Below are 24,173 nucleotides of genomic sequence, written 5' to 3'. Positions count from 1 at the left end.
GGGTGCTTCATGCCGATCAAACTTGCTATAAAGATACGGATCCGGGATCTCACTCGCACACAGTCGTAGCATTTGACCTTGAACGACCTTGATATGCGAATGCTTACAAAACTGAGTAAAGACATCAGTTTTAACAATGACTAATCCTACGCTTGTAACGCAAGACACCTTGAGGCGTTGCAAACATAAAAGATAAGAAAAAAATATGTATATACTCATTACTCATAAGATATTTTTTACAGATGGAGATGCTCAGAATATGGTAGCACAAAAGCTGCACAAGGCAAAAGGTCAAACTGAGCTCAGCTTCGTATGTAGTATTATATCAAGCTTGAAAAATACAAACAATTTTGTGTATATGAGTAGGTGTTGGATAAAGATCATCGTATTCAATGACCGTGAGATCATCCAACTTTCATCGTAACATCGTAACCCTACCACTCTCACCTGTTAAACTCACCTGTTAGGTTTCCACAACCTCGGCTCGTAAAGGAAGGAGTGGAAACCTATTGCGTGCAGAGACGCGCCAATTCCTTGGGTGGGCAGATGGCTGGACCTCAGGCAAGGAATTGGAATGGTGCGTCTGCATTTGGTAAAACACTGAAAAAAGAAAACTGGTGCGTGTTTTAAGTGCCAGAATCCTAGACAAGATGATCAATTATGTAAATGAGAAAAGAGGGTACCGAAATGTGATACGTTCTCGGAAGGAAAGGTCAGGATAGGTAACCTAGGTTAGTCCACCCGGTCCAGCTCGAGAAGGGCGGGCAGCAGCTACCTAGGGGGTAAGGGCGGAATATGATAGGTAGCCCAGGCGCGTATAACCCCGCCCCAACTTGGGAAGGGTGGGGCGCTTACCTGGGGGGGGGGATGAAGGATGAGATGTGGATCGTTTGCCTTCTCTTATCCTGTGTGTTCGTACAATCTACTGCCCAGTGCGGCTTTCAGTCCCTTTTTAAACTGCACCAGGGACTCCTCGTTCACCAGCCAATCTGGGAGGGCATTCCAATCGCGCACGACTCTGTGGGTGAAAAAACCGTGACCTTGCATCTATAAGACTCCGACACGTTTTTATCTTTCTACTATGCCCGCGCGTTCTGTTGTCGGCCTCCAGATCCCAGAGGATCTCCGGGGATATCTTACTGTGGCCGTGAAAAATCTTCCAACATTTGATAATATCGGCTCGAAGGAGGCGTCCCTTCACAGAGAATAGGTCAAGTTCCTTTAGGCGATCACCATATTCCATATTGCGGAGCCCAATCACATTGCGAGTCCAGAACTCACAAACTTCCTCCTTCCCTCCCCTCACAAACATCAATTTAACGGTAAGTCTCACGGTCATTTATGTGTCTTAACGTAAATTCATGGGTTTTTCCCCATATTCATGGCATAGTACATGGATATGGGTTTTCCCATGTTGTCTTGCAGTAAAAGTGGCCACCGGTCTTAAGTTAGGACGGCCGGTTTCTTTTGCGCGGCGTAGTTAGGTCGCCGCCCTCCTCGCGAGGCCGGTAACGTAAGTTAGGGCCACTAAAAAAAAAGACTCTTCTCAAATTAGGTGTGGATGTGTGGTGGGTTATGGTCAAGGCTATATAAACCGTTATGGTTGATAGGTTCAAATAGAAAAATAAAGCACATTCGTTAACTTTAGGCTGGACTACTTACATCTTGACTGCAAGGTGTAGAGAAGAAAAAGTGGCGAGAAGTTTTGGTAAGTGTCAAGATAAAGACCTAAGAAGAGTTCAAGGATTATTTTTTCATAATCCTATTTTACTTGACATCCTGAATCACTAGCGGCGGAACACCTTCAATTAAGGGGGGAGGGCACTGCCGACTTTTGGTCCCATTCCTTCCATGCAACACCATGACACCCATAGGGCTAATGTTAAAATGCCAAAATCAAAGGGGGGCCCGGTGCCCTCCCCGTTCCGCCGCCTATGTCGTGAATCAAGAAATGAGAACCTAGGTGTTGGACAAAGATTCTTCTGAAATTAGGTGTGGTGGACGTGTGGTGGCAAATAAACATGTCTCACAAATAAAAGAAAAACATACTTAAACCTGACCTAACCTTACCTACTTATCCACAACCTACCAACCTACAACCTAAAACCTACTACCTACAACCTAACCTAACCTTTTACCTAGAATTCCTGCGGTTGCATATTCATATCAACAGCCCCACAATTGTCAATCAGACCTTATATTGACGAATACTGGACCCTCTTCGTTCTTTGTGCTGAATACCAAGGTTAAGCCCTGAAGAAACTGACAACATCATGGTGCACTCAGTTTTTCTGGTTGGTGCACCCCCATGTTGATATGATCCATTCCAAGTCAATTAAAGACTAAGGTTGATCTGTGTTTTCAACTTTGCCCTTTGGTAGGTAGGTACCTAGTGATTTGCATTTTTGGTTCATACTTCAAATTACTTAAACTACAAAGCAAAGAACACAACTGGAGCAATGATCAACAAATCAATGACTGGGTGCTTAAAAACATAATTATTGATTTCATTTTGGCTTAGCTGCAAACATAATTTCAAACATGCTTTTCTGATTGGTCTAGTTAAGTGTGATTTGAAACATGATGGTGTTTTTTGTTTTCTGTTTCTGAAGTTATCACTCATGGCTCACTGTTTTGTTCTTGTATTACAGGACTCAATTTGAATCCCATCATGGCTGGCAGTGTAAAAGCACTGATTCTGCTGGCATTTGCCGGATCGTTGGGCCTCATGTTCCTGCTCCTGGCCTGTGCTCTGCCTCAGTACAACAACTGGTGGCCTCTGTTTGTCATTGTGTTCTACATACTGGCGCCGCTGCCGTACTCGATCGCCCGCCGCCAGCGGGATGACCTGGGCAGCAGCAGTAGCGTCATGGAGCTGGCCATCTTTTTCACTGCCGGCATCGTCATCTCGTCGTTCGGCCTGCCGATCGTGCTGGCGCACGCAGGGCCGGTGATTCAGTGGGGCGCCGCGGCGCTGGTCATGACTGGAAACCTCGTCATGTACGTCACCATCGCCGGATTCTTCCTGGCCTTCGACGGCGATGCCGACTCGTGGAACTACTTCTAGTCGGACTCGTGGAACTACTTCTAGTCGGAGGTCGGGGTCGGCTGGCTGGTCACGGACCGCTGTGCCGCACAGTGCCTCGAGTCCGGCCGACCGTGACGGCGGGGCTCTTCCACAACGCCCCGCCGTGGGGTCTTTCTCATGTGATGTGGACGCTTGCCCCCATCGGGCGCGCCCCATGTCCCCCACGCCACGCGCCCAGCACATTTGTGCACAGTGCTTCTAGTGCGACGACGGCTGTTATTACTGCTGAGAATGCCGGGTCCTGAATCTGATGTTACACCAGCTATTGTCAATCGCCTTTTCTCGTGGTGGCATTATTGGTAGGATTATTTGCGATATTTCCGTACTTGTTTCCTTTCAACACGAAGTATAATGTTTTGTGCATTATTATTCATGCTTTTTGTATAAATGTGCTTTTTATGGTTTTCCCCCATGGCATTGTGAACACTGATCAATGACTGTGATGCTGCTGAATGCTGTTGTGTCGTGTCCTAGATTACTTTTTACCTTGGTGTGTGCTATTTTCGCTGCTTGTGCTTGCAAACATTACATATAACGTCGTATTTATAATAGCTAAACACATTGCACCATAGAGTACGCCGACTGGGATGTGTTTTCTAATTACTGGCTGCTGAGATACGATAACTCGAAAAGTAGGGTGCTGGGGTGTGACCAAGGCTATATGGTGTGGGCACCCATCTTCGAGGGCTGCAGCGTTTGGCAGCGGGTGCTAACAGAGTTCAAATGAGTTCGATTTGGAAACCAAACCTCTGGTACCTTCCGCTATAAGGCATATTGATATGGGTGAGATGTATTCATGAGCTGCGAGGGTTTTCCTCGCATCGTGCTTATGTGCTACGCGCCTATCAATTCGACATGCAGTCCGTTTAAATACGCAAATATAAAGGCAAGGGAGCTTCGGTGTGAGCTTTTATGTTTGAGGTGACAGTTCCTACTTCAAAAAGAGGTCTTCACCCGTCAATTCACGGGTCACGAGTCACGACTCACATCGGTTAGATGTCCATTTTTGCGGTCATCCCTTGGCCGTTATTCTCTTTCACGGTATCGGGTATAAATAATACTTTTATGATCTCTCACACCCGGTAAAGCCTGAAGGTGTCGAGCATTTGGAGACGAGACGAGAGACCTTCAGAACGAGTCATATCCGAATGGATGTGTTGACTGTTGAGGTCCTCTTAACCCGCGCCGGGGGGGGGGGGGGGTGTTTGAACACCCCCTCCCCATGCGGTTTTTCGCAGATGGGTATCTCAAAAACGGCGGCGCTGAGCGCCGCAGTTTCTCCCCGCCGTTTCCCCCCGCGACTTCCCCCCCCCCCCCCCCGGCCCGGCGCGAAGTCGCGGAGCACCGGCCCGACGCTGGTTAACTAAGGGACGATAGTCGAAGACGTGTTGACGGCCGTTCTTTTCTCATACACGGCAAAAATACATCTTTCGGTTTCGTCGCCCTACCTTTCGTCTGCTGTGAAGAACGCAAGTAAGTACTCATAGAGCGTGAAGAAAAACAGCAATGACCAGAGGAATTTTGGACGTTGCTAAAAAGGCTACCAAATCTGGCAGATTATGAAGAGACATAACAAGCGCGCTTGTTATGTGAAGCCAGGGGGGTACGCTCCGGCTGTTAAGCATTATGAAAAATGGTGACAGACGTTTGTGGAGGATTGTCGACGAACTCTTGTTCCGTGAGCAGTACTTACACGCTAGCGGAAAATTCACCAATCAGCGCTCGGCGGTACTCGACGCTGATTGGTCCGACGCTCGTGACGAAATTGCGGGGGACCGCAGTTATTCTCTATGGACCCGAATAGGCTTTTGGATTTCGGAGGGGTTTCTCTAAAATTATATGCTGTTTCGAGCTGTTTTCGAGTTGAAATATATTTCTTATGACTGTTACCTATATAATGGCACCATAAAATCATGATTTTGATAAATATTACCGATGAAATATCGGCCGAAAAGACATGCTGTCATGGTACGGACTGCCCTGCGGCTGATGTGGGGTCCCTAATGCCAGCGTATGGTAATAATGGGGTGACGAAGGGTTATTGGAGACTCTTAGAGCCCCATCAGCATTCAGCATAGGGTCATCAGAGGCCGGGAACGTCCATCAGGGGTCTGAGTAGGCCTGTCATAGGGGCATACATGACACATCATGGCCCATGGGTCAATGTAGATCCATGTAGTTGAAGGGCCAGCATTGTTCAGCGTGGGCTCGCAATTACCTCTGATGGGCATATGCCGTGCCCCGATGGACTAACGCTGGCCCCTGATGAACCATCACCAGCCCCTGATAGGTCTACAAAGCCCACTGCTGGGTCTAAATTGGTCACTGATATGCCCAAATGGGCCACTGAGAAACCCGTACAACATCCCCTGACTGCACCTGCTGGACCAGTGCCGTCCTCTCATGGGCCCACCACAGCTCTTGAATGACCTTTTCAAGTCCCTTGAAGTGCCTTTATTGGCCTAAATGGCCCCTGATTGGCTTATGTGGTCCCTATTGGTCCTATATGGCCCCCATGAGCCCTCAACGTCCCTAGACGGCCTTACATTATATGTCACTGGGCCCTGTTGGGTCAGCACCGGCCCCTGATAGGCTTGCACTGGACCCACCGGGCCTATACCGACCCATGAAGGGCCTATGTCGAGCCCTCATGGGCCTCCGATGACCACACGCCGGCATGTGTGGCCCCATCAGCAGTGGTCCGTCTATCCCATGTACTTACGGTCTTTTTGGTCGATGTGACACCGGTAGTATATAGAAATGTTATGATTAAATGTCGTTATTACACAGTCAAAAGTCACAGAAAGAATATCCAAGCTCAAAAATGGCCTCAAACCCAACAAAAACTGGTACAAATCCCCTTCAAAAGCCGTAAGTCTATTAAACGCCATAGGGGAATAGCTGCAGTCCCCCGCAATTTCGTCACGAGCATCGGGCCAATCAGCGTTGAGTATTGCCGAACGCCGATTGGTCGATTTCCGCTAGCCTGTAAATGCTGCTTGCGGATATAGTTTTGAACAAAAGAGGGTCGCGGCTACTAATTATCGCTTGTCACCACTTTTTCGTCGGGAGCGTTCTACCTGGTTTATATAGCCTTGGTACCTACCAACCCCGACACTACATCGTGGAAGAGCGGACAGTTGAATGCAAGAAACGAAGAAGTTGGACGCTAGGGCCTGACGGCTGCGCGCCCTAACCCACAAAGAAGAAGAAGAAGAAGGATATGGGATATGTTATTTTGGTGATTTTTTGGATATTTTAATGGTAAATGGGCAACCGCAATGCATTTTAAGTATTTTGTAACAACACCTATTTTCTACGTAAATGCTGGTAAGTTATTTTCGTAAAACATGGCTGAGGTTTCCCAAGAAACTTGGTATTCTATATTCTTTAGGGAATAATAACATTTCAATTTATTGTCTCCACTCTCCACTGTGCCATGCTAGTAATGTTTTCAGATAAGTTCTTCTTTAACCCGCGCCTTAGTGGCGGTCTCAGCCAACTTCGCCCTAGTGAGGGGGGGCATATGTTACCACCCACCTCTAACTCAAAAACTAAGAGAGCTAGAAAGACGCGGTTAAAAGCAGTCGATAGCTCTCAATGCGTACGTTTGAAAGTATTTCGGTCATTTTTCACCTTAGAGCAATATTGGGGTCACCAGAGGTCATCAAAGGTCAAAATTTGCCAATTGTCATTATATTTTTCAGAAAACATGCCGCTATCTCAGGAACTATGGTAGCTAGAAAAGCGCATGAAAGAGCAATCGATAGCTTTTGAACTCTCCTTTTGAAAAGGTCATTATCAATACTGACCTCAGGTCAACGGTTTAGCCTCCAGAGGGCAAAAACTCCCAAAATAGCTGTTTTTACTTTAAGTGTTTTTCGACAATAACTTTCGACTACAAAAAGCCACGACATTTATATTGCCAGAATCGTGTTTCCCTCGCCGAGACGCGTCGAATGAACTATAATTTGACCTTGAAAGGTCAACTTGAAAATTTGACCTCAGGTCAAGGTCATGAAAAGGTCATGTTGCATATCAGTCGATGCGTCTCAACGAGACAAACACAATGAGACCATCCCCAGCGTTCTATCTCTTTCCAATCACGAGTTATTGGCAAAAAACTGTAGCCTCAAATGACCTCGGATGACCTTTCTAGAGGCTATTAGCAAAAATGACACCTTGGTCATCACGAGTGGACTAAATCATTGTGATTCTGAAATATTTGGACCGTTCCTATGCGTACACACGGATCTAGAGGCATTTTCATTTTTCTCCATTGACTTGTAATGGAAAGGTCACGCCACTGACCTGACCTTAGGTCAAGGATATAAAAAATCCGAGATATACAAATTGTAGGCGCCCATAACAGCATGCAATCCACGAAGTTTAAAACCTTTCTGACAAACACTGCAGGCTGGACATGACTGCAAACTTTTTTTTAGGCTTGGTCAGTTAACTTGACCTGGTGACCTGACCTGACATGACCTGGGGTCAAAAATTTCACACATTGTCCAAAATTGATGTACCAAAAGCTACCCCAAGCGGCGCGGCGCTACGCGCCGCGGTTTTTTATTCACACGCGAAAAACGCGACAGGGTGGTAACATATGCCCCCCCCCCCCCCACTGGGGCGAAGGTTAATGAACGCTGTCAGATAGATAACATTTTTGGCCCCATCTACTTTTGATGCCATCGGTGCTGGGTTCAGTGGATTTTAGCCTGAATTCTCACTGCAAAGCACAATGAATTTGAAAAGTTGTTGGTGAGAGTGTGGTGTAGTTCTGATTATTATTTTCTATGTTGCATATTTTTCTTGGAGTGGTGTGTCTGGCCTTCATGCAGATTGATTAACATATCATTATTGCGGTTTTCATATCAAAGTGCATGTCCCTAAAATTTAAGGTGAAAAAATCACCGTTTTGTTCAGTTCTGGCTACATATTTCCATAATTTTTGTGTAAGTTAGCGCTTAATTTTCAATTGAGCCAGTACATCCTGCTACCTGATGTCACATTTTTCTGTCTGTCCTTGGGAGGTGTTAATAATGGCTGATAATTTTCTGTTGCTAACAAAGCTTATGTTGCAGAATATTATTTCCTCCTGCTTCCCCCCCCCCATACTTGACAGTTTGAATTGTATTTAGCTTTAGACTCAATTATCAATTATTGAATCATTTTCTGTTACTCTGTTGCATTTTCCCTGTACACAGAGCAGAGCAACTCTTTTCTTTGTTTTGTCCGTTACAAGACATTCAATAAAATGACAGGGAAATGTATTATATATCTGTGACCAGCTACGTTTTCCCTTCTAACCCTCCTGCTTGCCCCCTCGTCTGCCTGACCAGCACCTCACCTGGGCCACCTGTACTCGGCCGTGCTGGCGGACGCGGCCGGCCGGTACGCCGCTCTCCGTCACGGTCGTCCCGTGCTGCTCAGCACCGGCACAGACGAGCACGGCCTGAAGGTGCGCCAGGCGGCGGCGGCGGCCGGCAGCAGCCCGGCGCGGCTCAGCGCGGCCGTCTCGGCGCAGTACCGGACCGTGTTCGACACGGCCTGCGTGCAGTACACACGCTTCATCCGCACCACGGAGCCGGAGCACCGGCGCGCCGTGCAGCACTTCTGGGTACGTGCGCCGCGCCCGCCTCTGCCGCCGGGGTCAGCTCCCGCCGCCGGCTCACGGTCCTCGGCGGAGCTCCGGAGAGGGCTGGACTCCCGCGATTCTGACCGCCCCGCCGGCACTCCAATGCTCTGGCAGACCCTTTGCAAATCGCCCCAGACCATATTCAACAAAGAATCGCGGTGACCTCGCTGACCCGGCGATGGGCGCATAACAACGTCGCTGTACACATGTTCCTGAGCCCTTACACAATAATTATGGGCCTTTACAACTGTTCTTATGAGCGAGATAAATAGTAATGTCAGCGAAGCTCTACTTAATGCGATGGCTATAACAGCATTCAGTGTCAGCATTTCCGAAAGCCAGATTACGAGGGTGCCCCTCTTTTCCAAGGTAAATATCATTGATGCCGATGCTTGTATTGCTTGCTGTGCTGGCGATATTTTGTGTTGAACGTTTGCTAACAGCTCACACTTTTTTAGGACTGAAATATATTTTTATTGTTTCAGAACTTGTTGGATTCGCGAGGATATATTCAGAAAGGCAGTTACGCCGGCTGGTACAGCATCCCCGACGAGTCTTTTCTGACGCCAACACAGGTAAAATGAAACAAATGCATTGATCTTTCGATATTCCACAAAACGCTAATGGAACTGATAGCACTTGATTATTGTGCGAACTTATCATATAGGAAGTTTTATTTGAGACAATTGTTAATAAATATATATCATATAGACAATTGTTATCATATAGGAATCGTCGATATAAGTATATTTGTGTGTTACTATGTCGGTGTGCTAAAAAGATGATGTGACGCATTTTCCCCGTCATTATGCTGCACTCTCACATCACAGCGAGCTACTGTGTGCCGATTTCTCGTTTGTACGCCTGAGGATCGCGCGCTGATTATGTGCCACACCGCTGTGCCGCTCAGGTGACGGAGGAGGTGCGGGGCGGTCAGAAGGTCACGGTGTCACTCGAGTCCGGTCACCAGGTCACCTGGGCCGAGGAGGACAACTACCTCTTCCCCATGTCCCGGCTCCGGGATGATCTCAGATATTGGGTGAGAAACCGTAAGTCAGCCCTTGGAGCGGTGTCAATCAGTTAACCCGCGCGGGGCTGCGGGGGGGGGGTAAATTTTACCCCCCTCGCGAATTTTTGCGATATCTCAAAAACGGCGGCGCGCAGCGCCGCCAAACTTTCAGTACCTTTTCTTACATCAATTTGACACGTTCCCTGAAAATTTGAGCGAAATCCGTCGGAAAATTTTTGAGAAATTGACGTTTTAGTGACGTCATGTTCGCCATTTTCGCCTCAAAAACGGCAAAAGTTCAAACGCCGCTAACATCTTCATTTTTAAAGGAATCAAGACGTAACAAAAAAAGGTTATACGTAATTTTACTTTGTCTATCAAATGGCTATCTCGGTTTTTTGAAAATTTTGGATTTTGGCCTAAATTTTTTCAAAAAACTGACTTTTTTGGGAAAATCATTATAAAATCCAAAATTTTGAGTCTATCAAAAAAAAAACCGGAATATATGTCAGAGAAGTGGTCTATGTGCACCTACATACCAAATTTTAGAAGAATCGGTTCAAAAATGTGGGAGTTATTCAAAATTTTATGACGTCACGACACACAATTTTTTTTGAAAAATGACTTTTTTGGAAGTTCTAGACCTCGTACGGAAACAAAAATAGCACCATTCGATTCGCCGTGAAAAACTGCATCAGATAGACACCTTTTTAGGTCTTAACAACCAACTTCAAAATTTGACCTCACTTGACCTGACCTTGACCTGACCTCGACCTGAAATTCATCCAGAGGTGGTCCATATCACTTATTGAGTGTGCCTATTAAATTCTATGAGTAAAATGACCCATAAAACATGTGTCGCACATGCCCTTTTCTATATTTTGTTTTTTGGTGACCTGACCTGACCTGACCTTGACCTTGACCTCTGAATGATATTGTATGCAACGAATATTGTCTTGGTAGCCTAAGAACACGTTTTGGGCGATCAGTCTCAGTCCATGACTCCATTCTTCGGCAACTACGGTGCAAGGCCGATACTGTAGAAACTTGCAATTTGTACCCTTGACCTGACCTTGACCTCAAACTTTTTTTTTATTCAGGCCTCCCTCCAACGGGCTCTTGTATTGTCCCAATTATAGGAGGGCTCCATCTCCTCCCGGCCACTGTACCCCCACCCCCCAGGCTACGGCTGAAGTGGGAGCCTACCCCACACCTGGTGACACAGCCGGGGACGACGCCCGCGGAACGGGCGGAACCGGGAATCGAACCCGAATCCGGCACCGCCCGCACCGCGGGTCGACGCCTTAAAGGTAGTGTGCCACCTTTGAAAGATTTCCCATTTTATTTTTCCTAGGATAAGAAGCTTCTGTTTTTACCTAATATCGCAAAAAAAAATCAAAAATGGGCCTGGAATAGTGCCTTTTTCGCCTAAAAGTTTATCGGTTTTTAGATATGTATAACAACTGTAGTGGGCTCACCTGCAAACAGGCGTCGGGCAACAATCGCGAATGCGGCGCACTTGTGACAATAAGCAAAGGTCATTATAGTGTTACGACCATACGACGTACGGGAATGAGTTATCAGCTGTCTAATCGTAGACAACACAATGTCGAGCCTTAAACTGTAAGCCCGTATTGGTATTGTTTCTTTTATTTGGCTGTCGAACATTATTTATGGTTTGAAATATGATTTTATGTAAAATAATTGATATGAAAAAGCCGTCTTATAAGTTATGACCCCATTTCACCACACGTAAGTGGCAGAAATGACAATGATCAGCTGACGCATTTTTCTTGGCCGAAGTCAGAGCGCGCGGCCCGACGCACCACGCGTATTTGGAAATTCCGACCTCGACGAGCATCAGAAGCCAACTAACAGGCGTGTTCGAAACCGCAGGAGCTGATGATGAACGGGTTTATCGAAACTTGATTGGATGAGCATATCGGTAATAGCGATTTCAGTGTGTGCATTTATTGTTCATAGTGGTGTGAAATGTGGTTGGGGTACGACCGACAACCCGTCGGGGCGAATTTCGCACTGGGGTACTCAAAATTTGAAGAATTTAAGACGTTTCCATGAGTTTTGAAGGTATGGATAAGTTCTAAAAATCCGGTTCTCCTTATCTGGGCCATTAACTCCATACGGTCCAGGAAAGCTGGCACACTACCTTTAACCGACTGCGCCACCAGGGCCTTTAAATTAAGTACATGTTTTTAGTAGTTCGTGATGAGAGCTTTCGATTGGCGTTTGAATTTTCCAAATCGGACCATTAGTTCGGGAGATAACAGGGGGGGGGGGTAAAATTTACCCCCCCCAGCCCCGCGCGTTCGGCTGGAGACCCCAGCCCCGCGCGGGTTAAGATACACGCATAAGCCGATGCGCTCACTCGTTCGTCAATTATCATTGCCGCTCTAGTTATCTTTCTCTCTCTCTCTCTCTCTCTCTCTCTCTCTCTCTCTCTCTCTCTCTCTCTCTCTCTCTCTCTCTCTCTCTCTCTCTCTCTCTCTCTCTCTCTCTCTCCTCTCGCTCTCGCTCTCGCTCTCGCTCTCGCTGTCGCTCTCGCTCTCGCTCTCGCTCTCGCTCTCGCTCTCGCTCTCGCTCTCGCTCTCGCTCTCGCTCTATCTCTCTCTCTCTCTCTCTCTCTCTCTCTCTCTCTCTCTCTCTCTCTCTCTCTCTCTCTCTCTCTCTCTCTCTCTCTCTCTCTCTCTCTCTCTCTCTCTCTCTCTCTCTCTCTCTCATGTGTAACACGCATGCCTCTCGACAGACGTGACGGTGCGACCGGCGAAGTTCGGCCGACTGCTGGAGAGCTGGCTGGACGCGGAGCTGCCCGACCTGTCCGTATCACGACCCGTCAGCCGTCTCGACTGGGGAGTGCCCGTCCCAGGTGGGTGCCATCCGGAAGCAGGTGCTGCTTTTTTCACTCCCTGATTCGCTGACTTTCCATTTTATTCCGCGAATATGCCGTCAGTTCGATTACCAATTATTTCCGGTGTAACTTGTTAGGTTCAGGCTGTGTTTCGGAAGACGTATTGTGGCCAATCTGGCGTTATTCTTTATTATAAAGTCGCACTCGACGTTAAGCTAACCTTTAGTTGTGCTGTTCGCACGCCCTATACGGCTTTCGTTATGTACTGCGGAACGCTTCTTGTTGTTGTTCCTGCAGCGCTAAGGTGGCATTGATGCGTGTAGTTGATGGTAAACGTATTTTTTACGATCGTAATGAATCGCCAGACCAGCGACCTCTGCCCGTATGTTTCAGGCAATGACCAGCAGCTGTTGTGCGTGTGTTTCAGGCGACGACCAGCAGGTGGTGTACGTGTGGCTGGACGCCCTCGTCAACTACCTGACCGTCAGCGGCTACCCGGACCAACAAGAACGGTGGCCTCCCGACTGCCAGCTCTTCGGAAAGGATATCCTCAAGTAGGTTCGGTGGGACACTGCAACACGTTTCGGCTTTTATCCTTTTATCACAGTAAAAGTTACCTAGCTTTTACCAAACTAACCGAATGCTATTCGATCGGTACCTTAGCTTGGTAACTAATGAGATGAGTATGATCTATTCAGCTTGATCGCTTGACTTTTCAACCTGTACCTTCCCCTTGGTGTAACACCTCTCCCTTCTCCGTGTGTGCAGGTTCCACGGCGTGTACTGGCCGGCGCTGCTGCTGGCCGCCGGACTGGAGCCGCCCAGACACCTGTTCTGCCACAGCCACTGGACTGTGGACGGCGCCAAAATGTCCAAATCGCTCGGTAACGTGGTGTCGGCACAGGAGGCGCTGGAGACGTACTCGGCCGACGGCGCGCGATACTTCCTGCTGCGGGAAGGCGTGCCGCACTCCGACGGCAGTGAGTGACAGTAACGCCCCGGGGATGAAGGAGAGGTGGCCCACCCCAATTGGTGGTGATGAGTAACTACCTGAGTGTCACACCAGAGTTGGGAAATGGCGCTGGAGAGGGAGTGTTATTTATTTTACTGTGAAATTTAAGGCATTTATATGTTTTTTTTTTAATAAATTAAGTCCGAACCTTTTGAATGGAAGGATTCACAAGGACAGAGCCCCGCTAAGCGAAGCTTGTTGCGTTGACCCTGTCCTCTACCTTCCGATCGCGCAATTCCGGTTCTATGACAGAATGTCCAAAGTTTAACGTGCTCACATAGCCGCGCACGGCCGGTCCCCTCACTGACTTTGCCTGGCTACGGCCTGCCACCAACCGCAACCATACCTGTCTGGAGGCCATAAACGTCAAGCGCCCGTCGCGCTTCGAACCCGGACTGTTGTAACCGGGAACGCGTGCTCTCACCACGCGGAGTCCAACGCTCTTGCGACTGAGCTACGGGACCGGCTAAATGCTTATATTCATACGGAAATTCAGTATATGATTAGATGAACAGTTTGACGATAAAGACATATTCTGAGTGGCGTACGTGGCTCTTGCTGGCGTCCAGCAGTGCACATCGCGTTATGTCGCCGAGTGGTGACCGAGCTCCTCTGACCACCTCCGCTGTTGTCCTGCAGACTTCAGCCGTCGGAAGGCAGCCCTCCTGCTGAACGCCGAGCTGGCCGACACACTGGGTAACCTGCTGGGCCGCTGCTCGGGCGCCACCGTCAACCCTGAGCAGCGGCGCCGGCCGGCGGCGGCAGTAGGTCCCGGGGCGGAGGGACAGGACCTGCTGGAGGAGGCCGCCCGACTGCCGGCCGCCGTGGCAGCAGAGTACGACGAGCTCTGCTTCTACCGGGGGCTGGAGGAGATCCAGGCGGTGCTGCGCAGCACCAACCAGGTGGGTAGGGACGCCGGGGGGTGACGCGCTGAAACAGTTATACGGTGTTTTTTTTTCTACGCACCGTTTACATCGCCTGGCTTATTCTCACAGCATATCTTAGCCAGTAGCCACGATATCTGCATGTCTGCTCTGCATATCCAAATATCATTACGAATGTGAATTTCAAGCGCGGGACACGAATTTTCAAAACATCGAATTTCTCCGACTCAGATGACTGGTGTCTGTATCATCGGCCCAAGAATGTCACCACGAGTGACCGAAGCGCACCTCCCATTGCCATCCTATCTTGTACCAAAAGATATAACATCGATGCTGTTGCTAACGATGTACTTACGCGCTAGTAGTTGTGCTGGCAATTACGTTCCCGACGTCGCAGTTGTGCAGCAACAACAGCCGTGGGTGCTGCGTTCCAGGATGTACTGTGTGCTGACAGTCTATCTCTCCTCTCCAATTAGACTGCTGTGTTGCTGACGCCTGACACTGACTCACTGATTGTCTCTCCCCACCAAAGTAATGTGCAGCAGCAGCAGCAGCAGCAGCCGTGGGTGCTGTACTGTGTGCTAACACTGCCCCCCCTGCTCTCCCACAGTTTGTGCAGCAGCAGCAGCCATGGATGCTGCGCCACAGGATGTACTGTGTGCTGACACTATTCCCCTTCCTCCCGCAGTTTGTGCAGCAGCTCTGCAGTCGTGGGTGCTGTACCGTGTGCTGACAGTGTCCTCTCCGCCACAGTTTGTGTTGCTATGTTCTGTGCTGACATTGTCCCTGTTCCACCGCAGTTTGTGCAGCAGCAGGAGCCGTGGGTGCTGCGCCGCCAGCCGGAGAGCCGCGACCAGCTGCACGCCTGTCTGGCGGTGTCCATGGAGGTGCTGCGGGTGGCCGGCATCCTGCTGCAGCCGGTGGTGCCCGCGCTGGCCGGCCGGCTGCTCGGTGAGCCAATAGCCATCTCCCGGAACTGGTGTCAGCGCAGAATATTTCTAAAAGCTCAGCGCAGCTGCAGCCGCAATATGGCTTTAGTTTATGATTTTTTTTTTTACATGAGATTAGTTCAACGTAATGATACACCAGCTGATAGCTGATATTTTGTTACATCATAGACCTCTACATACCTATGGTATGTAGAGGTCTATGATGAAAGTTGTGGATCTTCTTGGCTAACGTGCTTAGTTCTTTCTTTTGTTTTATGACGAGTTGAATTTTGACTCAGCTTTGGAGTACTCTAATTTTCGGTTTGATAACGCGTCCACTACGTGGTCATATAAATCTAGCACGACACTGCTTTTGAACTCCCCGATCCATAGAGACTGGTAAACTGACACTGATCTCTCTGTCGTCAGATAAGCTGGGCGTCTTGCCGGACGAGCGGAGTTGGCAGCACGCCGAGCGGCTGGCAGACGAGGACCGACCCCTGGGCACCGGCTCGGCCGTCCTCTTCAAGAAGCTGCGGTAACAGCGCCGGAGCCCCGAACGTAGGCCACTTTTTATAGTATATTGTGTCAATATATCTGCTTAAATATATCAGCTGTATTCATCAAAATCACATAGCAAAATGCTACAGTGGCGAGCGTCTCATCAGGCGGCTACACACGTAGAAAATTATGTTTATGCCGCACCGCCGAGCTCCGAAGCTATGTACACTGGAGAGAGCACGAGAGCGAGAGCGCGGAGAGAGCGGCCGGCGCTCTGCTGAGCGTCACGCTGCCAGCGGAATGCGTGTTCAGGCGGGCGAGGAGCAGCGTGGGCTGGCCACAGGGCAGTATCACAGCTAGTCGGCGCGCTGGGTGCCACGCGGCGCGGGCCGCCGCGCCCGCAGTGGCAGTGGTGTAGCAGTCAGGTTGACGCGCGCGGGCCGGTGGCCACCAGACAGACCGCGTGCGCAGGCGATGCACAGAAACGCACGCGCGAGCACGCGCACACGGGCGCGCAGTGTTGGGCTGCTATTCTGCTAGACGAGGCGATGCATTGGCGACGGCTGACGCCCGCATAGGCGGGCTCTTTGGTTGACAGCGCGCGGGGAGCGTGCAGTTCGCCCCGTCCACGGCGCGGAGGGTAACGAGGGAAGAAAGGAGAGGAGACGGAGGGTAGACGTGAGGTCGTGAACGTGAGGAGCAGGGGGAGTGGAAGAGTAGAAAACGTAGGGCACGAGAAAAAGAGAATGCTTATCAAAAAGTGGGGAGTAAGCTCAAATCAAGAGGACGATTGAAGAAGGGTCTTGCATTGTTTCGAGTTCGGGGTTATTCTATTCTAGCGGCGCTGCAGCTGCGGGCGGCGGAAGCTGGCCGGCTGAAGCGACATCTCGTGACTGGGGCGCGGGTTTTCGGCGGCCGGCGCGCTCCCGCCACCGCCCGGCGCGCTTTGTACACGTGTGGCGGCGCGCCGGAGATCAGTGCCGCCCGCCGCGGCACACATCACACCGCGCCGCGGACCAGTACAAACGCTAGCCTAGAAAGTCAGCCCTGAATGTCGTCAGTGTGTGAGTGCGCGCGCGCGCCGCGGCCGCGGTCTGCCGTCACACCCAGACGGGAGGCGGCGCGCCCCGCCACCGGGCGTCCGGTCACACGCTGTGTGCCGCCTCGGCCGGCTGCTGGCGCCGCTTTCCGCTGAAACACAGACAGCCGGAGATGGTGCGCGTCCGCTTGAACGGTTTGATGGGGTTCTCCTCGCGCTGCCGTTCCCGAACCATGCGCTCGTAGCAGTCGTAGTCCTTCAGGTACCTGGCGGAGGGTGAACAGTGTCAGAGCTGAATAGCTGTGGGACAGCTGTTCGACCTATGATCGTTCGGCGTCGCCGCAACATCACCCGTGGGTGAATTCGATTGATGACAAAAGGTGACGAATATGATTCTTGATTCAGGACTCGTAGAGATTCACAATTTGATGTTAGCAGTAATTCTGACAACTGTCATGAAAAGGACGGCTCTAGGCGAAGATCGACTCCCCTGAACGGACTGTAAACTAACTGCGGGCGGCGGAAGCTGGCCGCGGAAGCGACATCTCTTGGCCCTGGAGCGGGTTTTAGGGTTTTCGTTTTTTTATTCTAACTAAGAACTATTAGCTTGATTCAAGAACAAGATCACCGGTTCCGTTTAAGCCCGACTACCAACTCCCTAGCGCTATTTCCACCGGTCTAACCACCTCCCGGGGTGTCCGGCGGTAACCCATCGGTCCTTCGAAGGCGCTCAGCTCACCATGTGGGCGGCCATCGGTGTTTGTTGAGATAGGCCTGGTTCTCAGGGTGCAGCGCGCGCACCTGCTTGGGGTACCGCTTGCACATGGTGTCGTAGTTGGTGGCCAGGTAGTGGAGACACCAGTCGGCCAGCTGGTCGGCGTTGTGCAGCTGTGGGCAAATCGAGATCGAGACTAGCACAGTGGCAGACTGACAGTCGTTTAGGCGGTTCAACATCAGGATTTGGTTTGAAGGCGGCGCTGAATGCTACTCAGCGGTGTCCAGCATACAAAACATCCAACGCCCGAAATCCAGCCTGACTGACCACTTCGACGCAATTCTTCACAGCATCTTCCCTCCTTCCGTCCGCACATCCCCTGGCCTCATCGTGTCTAGATCCTGCCTGTACGGGCTCCTAACAGTCCTACCCTGTCCCATTCCCACCCGTCCGGGCTCCAGCAGTGACAGCACCAGCTTGAGGTAGTCCTGTCCGTCCACCCTTGTCCTGTCACTTGCCCTGTACTGTGCCCAGCCCTGTCCCCTGCCCTGCCATGTCCCTTACCTGTCCGGGTTCCAGCAGTGACAGCACCAGCTCCACACAGTCCTGTCCGTCGGCGGCGGCGTCCTGAAGCTGCTCGGCTGTAGCCCGCTCCACCAGAGAGAGCAGTCGCTGCAGACACAGCCGGTTACCCAGCTGCAGTAGCGGCAGGCAGTCCTGTGGTCGGATCGCCGGCACGGTGTCCGAGTACATAAAGTGCAGCAACACCCGGAACGTCGACTCGGTGACGTCTCGCAGTGACACCTGGCGGAGACACGGAGAACGACAGGTTAGGGCGACACATCAACGGCAAAGCCAACCAAGTCAGCGGCCTTCGAGCGACGCCTGACCGACGCCTGACAGAGTGGAGATAAAGCTTATAGCGCCAAAGACTGATGACATGGTGGCAGGTCAGAGGTCAATCAGCCGTGTCGGATCGTGGTATATGTTAGCCAGGGCCCTGCCAAGGAGAGATAAAGCGGAGGAGCTTCACGGTCGCTGTACTCAAGGCCTAGCAGCGTTTGCTGTTAGGACATCCCCACACCCTCACTCACCATTTTGGCCTTGCTCTCGCGGAAGTTTCCGGCGAACATGACTTCCATGACGTCGGAGCGTGCCATGAGTAGTGGCCGGTGGGCGGCCGCCGTGCCGTCGTCCAGCTGGAACAGCACGTCCGAGAACAGGCCCTCCTCCAGACACACCTCCAGCAGGCGCGTCTTCAGACTCTGCAGGGGGAGGGTATGGACGGTCAGCGGCGCCTGGAGAAAACGTGGCGGCACTGTAACACAAGGACAGGCCCTCCTCCAGACACACCTCCAGCAGGCGCGTCTTCAGACTCTGCAGAACGGGGGGACGCAATACACGGTCAGCGGCGAGCCGAGAGAATGGAATAGTGCAGTCAATCCACAATGCTTGTCAAAAGACACCGTCAATCAACTCTCCAATCGGATAGCAGGCAAACATATTTGGTAGAAGAATTAGCCGCCACGAGTTAACCACAAGATGACAAGGCTAAGCCCGGGAATTGAGGACGATAGGTATCACCGCGCGTTACCTGAATGTAGTTGGCGGTGATCTCCTTGTTTCTGTACTCCTCCTTCCGAACGATGTTGGTCAGATAGGCCTGGAACTGCGGGAAGCCCAGGTACTCGGATGCCTCCAGGAGTTCCTGCGGGACGGTACAGACTGGTCAGCGGCAACTCAAAGTACCTACAATCCTACTTCAGTGACAGTGATACAGCAGCAGAATGTCCAAGACACATGCTAGGCTTCAGGCGGATGTCGCGATATTACATATTTGATGTAAGCGTGCGCCAGCGGCCCGTTTCAGTAAATCAATGTTGGTATCAAATGAGAGGGGGTGGAACCACAGACATGCTAGTCGTTTAGAATAACAGGCGACCTGATTGGTCGATCCTAAAACTCTTCCGTTCGAATTGAGATGATTTCGTTTGAGGATTCCCGGACATACTGACCCGGACGTTGCAGTTTGCGTTGTCCTCCAGCCGTCCCGTGTAGAGGAAGTGCAGCGCCTGCCGCAGCACCGCCGGACTGACCAGCTTACTGACGCTGATTATCGTCTGCACAGAGAGACTCGGCTGGCCGCTCTGGTCCAGGCCCTCGCACTGCGGGTCAGGTCAGAGGAGCCCTTACAACGGGACAGTGCCGGGTCAGAGCAGGAAATAGACTATGGCGGTATGAAGTCGTAATAGACCTTGAAGCAGAAAGATGGTCGCGCCATATCGCAGAGGACATTGCTGCGTGCGAGACGTGGCCCATCTCAAACTCACGTATACTACAGGGTGTCCCAATAAAATGTACCTCATTTGAAATGACGATATCTCAGTGTCTGAGCATACAATGATCCTAAATTTGGTGCCATATGAAAGCTCATTCCATAGCATTTTGTTTGATATTAACTATTTTACTGTACGTTACGTGACAGCCGAGTGATAACGGAAGAGCAAAACCCTTGCAATTTCGCTCTTCAACTTTTTCCACCGGTGTTTCTGGGAAAAAGCTTTCAATTGTTTTCCCGATATTTTCAGCAGCTCAGAAGTGAACAATTAGAAATATTGAAACTAGGTTTCATTCATGCATTGCTAACATAACAAACACACATCGCATCACATCGCAGTTAAAGGTTCAGCCGTGCTAACGCTCGAAGCGCCCTCCCTTTTGCTCGGCACACATGGCTTTAGGACTCTTCGGCTACGCGGGCACATGTTTCAAGCGAGATTTTCCGGATGCATGTCCTGGTCGAGTTCCTCAGCTGGTCCAGAGTTTGAGGATTCTTTGCGTATACCACACTCTTGAGGAACCCCTACAGATAAAAGTCAAGAGGCGATAGGTCTGGGGAGTGTGGCGGCCAGCTAACTTTGACACGCTGGGATATGGTCCGATCACCCATGCGCTCGTTGAGCCAGACCATCGTTGATCTCGGAAGTGTGTGGGCCCCGTCCTGCTGTAGCCATTGGAGGCTGATGGTGTTCACACACTTTTTGCACACTTGTGGGAGGAGCTTTTTTGTTTGTTTGTTTTGAAGTGGGCCTTTAATTTCCGCTGTGTTTGCACCACAGATCCGGTTTGGGGGTAGGATTGTGCGATGTGCAACTTGAATCCTTTCCTCCTTGCTCAGTTGCCCCATTGTGCAAAATGAAAGATGTGGAGTATTATTGCCATGAAATTAGCTTTAATAAAATATATGATAGCTATCATCACGTGCGTATTTTCTGAGATGTCTTCAGTTGACATGAGACACAATTTTGAAAGACTTGTGGCAGTAATTCAAGTGCGAAATTGCAAGGGTTTTGCTCTTTCGTTATCACTCGGCTGTCACGTAACGTACAGTAAAATAGTTTATATCAAACGAAATGCTATGGAATGAGCTTTCATATGGTACCAAATTTAGGATCATTGTTTGCTCAGACACTGAGATATCTTAATTTCAAATGAGGTACATTTTTTGGGGACACCCTGACGTATGTATAACACGTAAATAGAGTGCATAGTGGTTTATTACGTTCCCACACTGATTAGACACATCGAAGACTCGGTGACCTCACTGGACTTTCTTAGAGATAGTGTGCTGAGAGCACCTTCCATATTCTCCAGCCCCTCACCTGCTGTATGCTGATGGACTGGAAGGCCGGGTGGTTGAGCTGCCGCGACTGGCCCACCTGGTTGAGGGTGGGGGGCCGCCAGCCGCCCCGTACCGGGTCCAGCGGACCGTCCACTTCCCGCGTCCGGCCTCTGCCGGGGTATTGAGCGTCAGCGGGGGACGACGGGTACAACTGCAACAGTGAGCTTATTCCTGAAAATTGTATAGTTCACTTCACAATATTTTGCGCCATATAATTGAGTGGGCTAGTGAATGAGTGAATGAAGAAGCGAGAGAGAACGAAAGACAGCGACAGTGAGAGCGAAAGGTGATAGCGAGAGCGTTCCACGCAGTTTAGATTAAAGAGCGAAGACGATAGTGATAGAGGGAGAGATCGATGCAGGGGACTGGGAGCGAGAGAGAAGAGAAGGGGAGGGACGGGGACTCACGTGATGAGTTTGAGGGCGCAGCTGGATAGCAGACACTCGGTGTCGGCCTCAGAGCCCACCTCGTCCATCCCGGCCGCCTGCGTGACACATCGAAAAACGGAGTTCACATGGTGGCGTATATCAGGGCTAGTCTGGATAGGAGGCACATTCATGGAGCATTATGACGCCAGACGCACGTAAACATGCACGCAAATGGATTTCCTCGTGGTGCCTCGTGGACAGTGAAATGTCAAAATGAGTTTTAATGTTTTTGACGTCTCCGCCTGATCATATAATGTCGCACGGTCGGTCTCACCAGGCTGTCGTTGGAGGAACAGTGTGATTAGTGATAGTCTCATAGTCTCACTAGGCTGTCGTTGGAGGAGCAGTGTGATTAGTGATAGTCTCATAGTCTCACCAGGCTGTCGTTGGAGGAGCAGTGTGATTAGTGATAGTCTCATAGTCTCACCAGGCTGTCGTTGGAGGAGCAGTGTGATTAGTGATAGTCTCATAGTCTCACCAGGCTGTCGTTGGAGGAGCAGTGTGATTAGTGATAGTCTCATAGTCTCACCAGGCTGTCGTTGGAGGAGCAGTGTGATTAGTGATAGTCTCATAGTCTCACCAGGCTGTCGTTGGAGGAGCAGTGTGATTAGTGATAGTCTCATAGTCTCACCAGGCTGTCGTTGGAGGAGCAGTGTGATTAGTGATAGTCTCATAGTCTCACCAGGCTGTCGTTGGAGGAGCAGTGTGATTAGTGATAGTCTCATAGTCTCTCTCACCAGGCTGTCGTTGGAGGAGCAGTGTGATTAGTGATAGTCTCATAGTCTCACCAGGCTGTCGTTGGAGGAGCAGTGTGATTAGTGATAGTCTCATAGTCTCACCAGGCTGTCGTTGGAGGAGCAGTGTCCGCACGAGTCGTCCACGATCGGCATGGTGAGCAGCTGAAACAGCAGGTCCGAGGCGCTCGCCAGCACCGCCTTGTGCGCCGAGAACCTGACAGAGGACGAGGAACGTCAGAGAGCCGCCTCAGTGACCTGTCGCCAGACTCCAGGAAGAGACTTTCAGCGACGTATAATGTCAGAGAGACACATCGAGATAGAAGAGTACCGCCAGCAAGATACTTTCAGTGTCATACACCGTCTCGAAGATACCAGTCAGCGACAAACCGTGAGCAATATTTTATAGCGGCGACATATCACACGCAAACAGTTTGTTGTAACCGGCGAAACAATCACCGACATACCGTCAACGAGAAAGTCATTGGTATAGTGACATGGAGATTATCGTAAGAGAGACCGTACTCTACTGGAACGAGTTCATGATTACCAAGAGCAACAGAAGCCGAGTCGGTATCTGTCCGATAACGATCATAACATTCATTTTGCGCCCGTCGGGCACTCACCCCACGCTACCGACGAGGAAGATGATGTCCGTGTGCCACTGGTTGGCCAGCAGCGAGGCCATGCTCTCCTCGAACGTCGACGGCGTCACGAAAATGTCCGGCGGCGTCGGCTTCGGTGGACAGAATGGTGCCTGCAAACGCGAGGAACGCGTGAACGAATTGTGGAACAGGTGTGATTCAGGGCTGTGCATACCTACGTCTTCTGGTAGGGTTTATGGCATCAAGAAACTTCAGTTAAATATTATCGGTCCAACCTCAGTCGTAAGTGTTCTATGAAGAGTCAGCGGCCTTTTATTTCATTCAAAATCGTTGCGCTGGTCATTAAATCCGCTATGCGTCAATGCATTGGTCCAGCCATCAATTATGTTCAATTTGTCCTCTTCGACCAAGCACAGTATAAAATGCACTGACATAATATCTTTCCATCTTTAAATGAGGGTCACACGGTACATGAGCTGGGAGAACCCAGTAGGACAGGAATAATGCATTAGGTGATTGGGCCGCGGGACTTACACCCCATGAGAACACGGTACACCGTGGGGCTAAGACGTTCGCTGACGCGAGACGGGTACGTCCCAAAAGCTCTCCGGGGATATATTCGCTCAGTGGTAGTGCATTTCTTAGTAGTCGGGAGACGTTAAATTGCCTTAGTTGATAACCCAAGAATGTATCTTTAGATTGTAAAATTTGGTGTTCAAGACATGGAAAATTCTAAGTTATCCGTACCTACCTGTTGAAAGACTCGTCATGTGAAAAAATATATGGATACGAAAAGGTTTATTCACTTATGGCCCCTTTATTTTTATCTCGAAGGCATTTGCATGAACTGGTTTATCTAGGTTAGGATGTTACGATGACACTTGTTTATGCCACTGAAGCAGGATGGTTTCAGTGTTATGACGTTTTTCGACTTCAAAACGTTCCGGATGCCCCTCGAACTACCAACAAAACACGGCCGATTTTCAAACAGTGGAATCGGACTTCGAGTTCAGATTATCGTTGTCGTCTATGTATGCCTT

The 24,173-nt window shown here is 50.1% G+C and overlaps 3 protein-coding genes across 13 annotated transcripts in view; 2 read left to right on the top strand and 1 right to left on the bottom strand.

Annotated features, from left to right (window-relative positions):
* Nucleotides 1-322: 322 nt before the first annotated feature.
* On the top strand, nucleotides 323-3,987 carry LOC122379034 (leptin receptor overlapping transcript-like 1). Of its 8 annotated transcripts, none has more exons than XM_043360896.1 (2): nucleotides 323-354; nucleotides 2,652-3,987. In XM_043360896.1, exon 2 carries the CDS (start codon nucleotides 2,672-2,674, stop codon nucleotides 3,065-3,067), a length of 396 nt encoding a protein of 131 aa, XP_043216831.1. In that variant the 5' UTR covers nucleotides 323-354; nucleotides 2,652-2,671; the 3' UTR covers nucleotides 3,068-3,987. The 8 variants fall into 8 exon arrangements, with proteins under 8 accessions (XP_043216831.1, XP_043216824.1, XP_043216832.1 ...); XM_043360889.1 differs by having other exon boundaries at nucleotides 353-577; XM_043360897.1 differs by lacking the exon at nucleotides 323-354 and adding an exon at nucleotides 398-420.
* On the top strand, nucleotides 352-16,039 carry LOC122379032 (methionine--tRNA ligase, mitochondrial-like). Of its 3 annotated transcripts, none has more exons than XM_043360888.1 (10): nucleotides 352-362; nucleotides 8,434-8,711; nucleotides 9,215-9,304; nucleotides 9,640-9,778; nucleotides 12,503-12,622; nucleotides 13,032-13,158; nucleotides 13,373-13,584; nucleotides 14,256-14,518; nucleotides 15,301-15,451; nucleotides 15,859-16,039. In XM_043360888.1, exons 1-10 carry the CDS (start codon nucleotides 359-361, stop codon nucleotides 15,969-15,971), a joined length of 1,497 nt encoding a protein of 498 aa, XP_043216823.1. In that variant the 5' UTR covers nucleotides 352-358; the 3' UTR covers nucleotides 15,972-16,039. The 3 variants fall into 3 exon arrangements, with proteins under 3 accessions (XP_043216823.1, XP_043216822.1, XP_043216821.1); XM_043360887.1 differs by having other exon boundaries at nucleotides 359-398; XM_043360886.1 differs by lacking the exon at nucleotides 352-362 and adding an exon at nucleotides 6,180-6,418.
* LOC122379031 (rho-related BTB domain-containing protein 1-like) overlaps nucleotides 16,031-24,173 on the bottom strand; it is a 36,788-nt gene continuing 28,645 nt past the window's right edge. For both annotated transcript variants that reach the window (XM_043360885.1, XM_043360884.1), the window contains 10 exons: nucleotides 23,155-23,285; nucleotides 22,634-22,745; nucleotides 21,774-21,850; nucleotides 21,347-21,476; nucleotides 19,700-19,849; nucleotides 19,279-19,392; nucleotides 18,779-18,949; nucleotides 18,249-18,488; nucleotides 17,709-17,857; nucleotides 16,031-17,235 (listed from right to left, as the gene is read on the bottom strand). In XM_043360885.1, coding sequence (XP_043216820.1) covers nucleotides 17,076-17,235; nucleotides 17,709-17,857; nucleotides 18,249-18,488; nucleotides 18,779-18,949; nucleotides 19,279-19,392; nucleotides 19,700-19,849; nucleotides 21,347-21,476; nucleotides 21,774-21,850; nucleotides 22,634-22,745; nucleotides 23,155-23,285 — 1,434 coding nt within the window. In that variant the 3' untranslated portion in view covers nucleotides 16,031-17,075. The remainder of the gene's footprint in view (nucleotides 17,236-17,708; nucleotides 17,858-18,248; nucleotides 18,489-18,778; nucleotides 18,950-19,278; nucleotides 19,393-19,699; nucleotides 19,850-21,346; nucleotides 21,477-21,773; nucleotides 21,851-22,633; nucleotides 22,746-23,154; nucleotides 23,286-24,173) is intronic.

This window comes from Amphibalanus amphitrite, unplaced genomic scaffold (genome assembly GCF_019059575.1).
Source record: "Amphibalanus amphitrite isolate SeventyFive unplaced genomic scaffold, NRLGWU_Aamphi_draft 000070F_arrow, whole genome shotgun sequence".
NCBI classification, from domain to species: domain Eukaryota; kingdom Metazoa; phylum Arthropoda; class Thecostraca; order Balanomorpha; family Balanidae; genus Amphibalanus; species Amphibalanus amphitrite.
The sequence above is the reverse complement of the archived record's forward strand: the minus strand, read 5'-3'. Positions and strand labels throughout refer to the sequence as shown.

Coding starts and splice junctions, on each gene's coding strand:
- LOC122379034 (XM_043360889.1), top strand. CDS start 547: ATGGCTGGACCTCAGGCAAGGAATTGGAATG. Junction 578..2,651: donor TCAGGCAAGGAATTGGAATG/GTGCGTCTGCAT, acceptor CTTGTATTACAG/GACTCAATTTGAATCCCATC.
- LOC122379032 (XM_043360886.1), top strand. CDS start 6,370: ATGCATTTTAAGTATTTTGTAACAACACCTATTTTCTACGTAAATGCT. Junction 14,519..15,300: donor TGCTGCGCAGCACCAACCAG/GTGGGTAGGGAC, acceptor GTTCCACCGCAG/TTTGTGCAGCAGCAGGAGCC. Junction 15,452..15,858: donor GCTGGCCGGCCGGCTGCTCG/GTGAGCCAATAG, acceptor CTCTGTCGTCAG/ATAAGCTGGGCGTCTTGCCG.